The sequence below is a fragment of the Octopus sinensis genome, unplaced genomic scaffold (genome assembly GCF_006345805.1).
Source record: "Octopus sinensis unplaced genomic scaffold, ASM634580v1 Contig10079, whole genome shotgun sequence".
Taxonomy (NCBI): Eukaryota; Metazoa; Mollusca; class Cephalopoda; order Octopoda; family Octopodidae; genus Octopus; species Octopus sinensis.
In genome coordinates, this window is record NW_021831989.1 from 93,666 (window position 1) to 97,235 (window position 3,570).

The following is a 3,570-nucleotide window of genomic DNA, read 5'->3' on the forward strand; positions in this document are numbered from 1 at the left end:
AAGAGAAATCAAAAACACTAGTTAGGAAGGCCCAAGCATTTGTTCAGGCTTGACAAACCTGTCAAACTCAGACTCAGTTAATATTCCCAATTCTACTGCTGACTCCTTTAAATTAATTCCTTTAGAATGAGCATTCTTTGCGATCTTAGCTGCCTTGTCGTAGCCAATATGAGGGTTAAGAGCAGTCACAAGCATTAGGGAATTGTCTAAATTACGTTTAATATTTTCCCGATTAGCAGTTAAGCCAGAAACACAGTTGGTAGTGAAGGATACACAACAGTCAGCTATCAAATAAATACAGAAAAGTTACCAATTAGTGAAATAGACTGAAGAACGTTGGAAACAATCATCGGTTTGAACACATTCAGTTGCAAATGGCCACAACTGCCTCCAAAAGTAACAGCCACGTTATTCCCCATGACTTGTGCTGCCACCATAGTCATGGCCTCACACTGGGTTGGATTTACTTTGCCTGTTTATTGATAGACAACAGTCGACCTGGCATTATTGATGATCCTGGCTCGTTTTCAGGCAAACTTAGTTCTCCCAGTCCACAACGGGGACCGGATCCTAAAAGTCTCAAATCATTCGCAATCTTCATTAGACTGCATGAAATTGTGTTGAGAGCTCCATGTGTCTCCACCATAGCGTCATGAGCAGCGAGTCCTTCAAATTTATTCTCCCCGCTGATAAAATCAAGCTCTACGAATAATTGAGGTTTGAAACTAGTTTCAAGCGATATCTGACGGGCTACTTTCTGGGCAAATCCTTTGGTTGTGTTAAGTCCCGTACCAACCGCAGTTCCACCTTAAAATTAAACGTTGCTAAACTATCAACCAATAGCGAGTTGTAGCAGTCTAGGCATTGTATCCTGAATTCTTAAAATAGAATTATTAATCTGATGTGCATAGGCTCCAAATTCTTGTCCAAGAGTGAGAGGTACTGCGTCCTAAAGTATAAAAAGGGTTCTCAACAAGCCTGAAGATGAGTCCTGCCTATTTTTATTATGTCTTTAAACTCATCGGCTTTTCTTCGAAGAGAGTCCATTAACATTTCAAGTGCTGGAATCAATTTACGGTTAAGTTCCAAGGCAACCGCAATATGCATGGCAGTAGGAAACGTGTCGTTAGAACTCTAACAACAAATCCATATTTTATACTTGTCCCATGTTAACGTGATCATTCGGGTGGACTGGATTTTTAGACCCGATCTTTCCACCAAGTCTCTCAATCGCCAAATTCGAAATGACCTCATTCACATTCATATTTGTTTGTGTCCCTGATCCTGTCTGCCATATAACAAGAGGAAAATTAGCCCAGTCGACTTTATTTTCAAGAATCTGACACAAATGATGCCATTAGTATACCGAGTCAGATGCCTGAACGATGGCTTCGGCCAATTCTGATTTTAAACCGTAGTCAATATTCACAAGAGCAGCACATTTTTTGAGAATTGCAAAAGCAGAAATTATGGGTTGCTTTAAGAGTTATTTTTAAAGAAAACAGGCATTCTTTCAGATTTTCCACCAATATTAAAGTTGATAAGAGATCGGGCAGTGTTTGCTCCGTAGTATAAATTATCGGGAACTTTGATCTCGCCGAAAGAATCTGTTTCCTTTCGATACGTCGACATGTAGCGTAGATTGCTACGTCTAACTACATGAATGAATCTCATCGTTAATGACCAGGACTATTTTTAAAATATTTAAAATTATAATTTTGTTCTTAAAATTTACAAATACGATTTTAATTAAATCCCAAAAGGAAAAGTATGGTATTACAATTTCCGACGTCAAGAATAAATAATCAAAAGGGAGTGAAAGATTTTGTTTGAAAGAATAAATAATGTTTAATACTTTCCTGAGTGTTCCAGGTGATTTCTGTACATCAAATTGAACATTAAAAATGACAGTATCGATGCTATTTTTATTTCTCACTATTTTATTTTTGTTTATATTGAAGTTATCTATTCCATTTTTAAGTTGATTGAGTTGATGTTGAATTTGTATAGAAGTTGATTTATTTTTTTGTTAGTATTGTTAAAGTAAAATTGTCAGTCAATTGTATCGGACGACAATTGGTTAGTTAATCTTATGTTTTCCTCTTTTAGGTAATTTAACTTAATTGTCAATTCCTCAATGCTTTTAGTTGCAGTCGTCTGTCTAGTTTGACATTCACTAAGATATAGCCATATTTTAGGATTACTTGATTGATTCCTGAATTAAAGATATTGTTCGTTTGTCTTTACACTTTGGAAGTGCAATTCCTTTTTGTATAATTTCATTTTGTTCTTTTTCAATGTTCTAATTATATTAATAGTTAAAATACTAATTGATTCTCTTTCCAATTGTTTTTTCCGCTTTTTAGCTGCTGAATAAATTCATTTTCCCATTTAAAAAATTTTTCCTATAAAAATGTTTTCGGAATATACTTTAATTATCTCAGAGGCATTAATGTCTCCATCATTACCTTCCAAAGTACTTGCGGTAAAAACAGTTTTTTAATACCTGATATTGCACAAGTATTCGACGTCCTGACTTATTTTAGCAATTTCTTCTTTAATAGAATCCTCGGATAGATTGCTCTCAATAGTGGATAATATTAATTTCCCGTTCATCTCAATCATATTCTTATGGATTTCCAACATCTAGAAATTTTGGCATTTTTTCGTTACATTTTTTTCACAAAAAAAAGTTTTTTGATTTGTAGCTTCAAAAAATTCCGAACTAGATTGTTTTATTTTGATAGACAACAATATTAAGTGACTCGTTTTTCTAAAATTAGTAATAAATGTACTTTTCTTTATTTAATGATTGATATTTTTTAGGAGTTATTGATATATTATTTCTGAACCAATTTATAGTCTTTTCCATACTAATTCGAATATCTTCGATATACATATTTGAGTCTTGTTGAAGAAAATTTTTCAACAAACGTACACATTCTAATTTTGTTAAATTAATAAAATCAATGCCTCGAATATTCTTTATATCTTGATTAACACAATCAATACACACTAGGATGTCTTCTTTGAGTGACTCTAATCTGTTATTACCCACATTTGATAAAAAGCTCTCAAAATTTTTAAACGAATCAAAATATTCCTCTACTTTACTATAAATGTGAACATCATTATCTTCATTGATAGTATTTTCCAATATCTATCTATTTGTAAATTTTTGCAACTTTGTGTATTTCAGATCGATTTACGTCAATATTTCCTCCTTTAAATTGTGAAATGTGTGATGCCACTTCATCAATTCTGTTAAAATTGAATGTCAAATGTCCGTCCAGTTGCGCAGAACATGTGAAAAATTTTTGAAAAAGTAAATTTATTTGATGAATGTTTTCTGAATTGGTTTGTTTAAATTTCACAATATGTCGTCTTGTAGTGATCTCCCAATTTGCTACAAGAGAATTCAGAATCTCAAATGCATATATTTGTTCGTCTTCCAATATCTACAGCTCAACGTAATTTAATACTTTAGTCAATAAACAATAAACAATTCTAGTCCATTTTTCTCTTTCTTTTCTTAATTTAGCTGTGTCTTCCTCAACACGACAAGCGTAG

At 33.1% G+C, this 3,570-nt stretch overlaps 1 protein-coding gene across 1 annotated transcript; it reads right to left on the reverse strand.

Moving 5' to 3' along the window:
- Positions 1 to 287: 287 nt before the first annotated feature.
- LOC115228237 (probable fumarate hydratase, mitochondrial) lies at positions 288 to 1,674 on the reverse strand. The gene is made up of 5 exons (XM_036498886.1): positions 1,504 to 1,674; positions 1,160 to 1,339; positions 838 to 949; positions 499 to 807; positions 288 to 466 (listed from the first exon to the last, which is right to left on the reverse strand). Exons 1-5 carry the CDS (start codon positions 1,672 to 1,674, stop codon positions 288 to 290), a joined length of 951 nt encoding a protein of 316 aa, XP_036354779.1.
- Between the last annotated feature and the right edge of the window lie 1,896 nt (positions 1,675 to 3,570).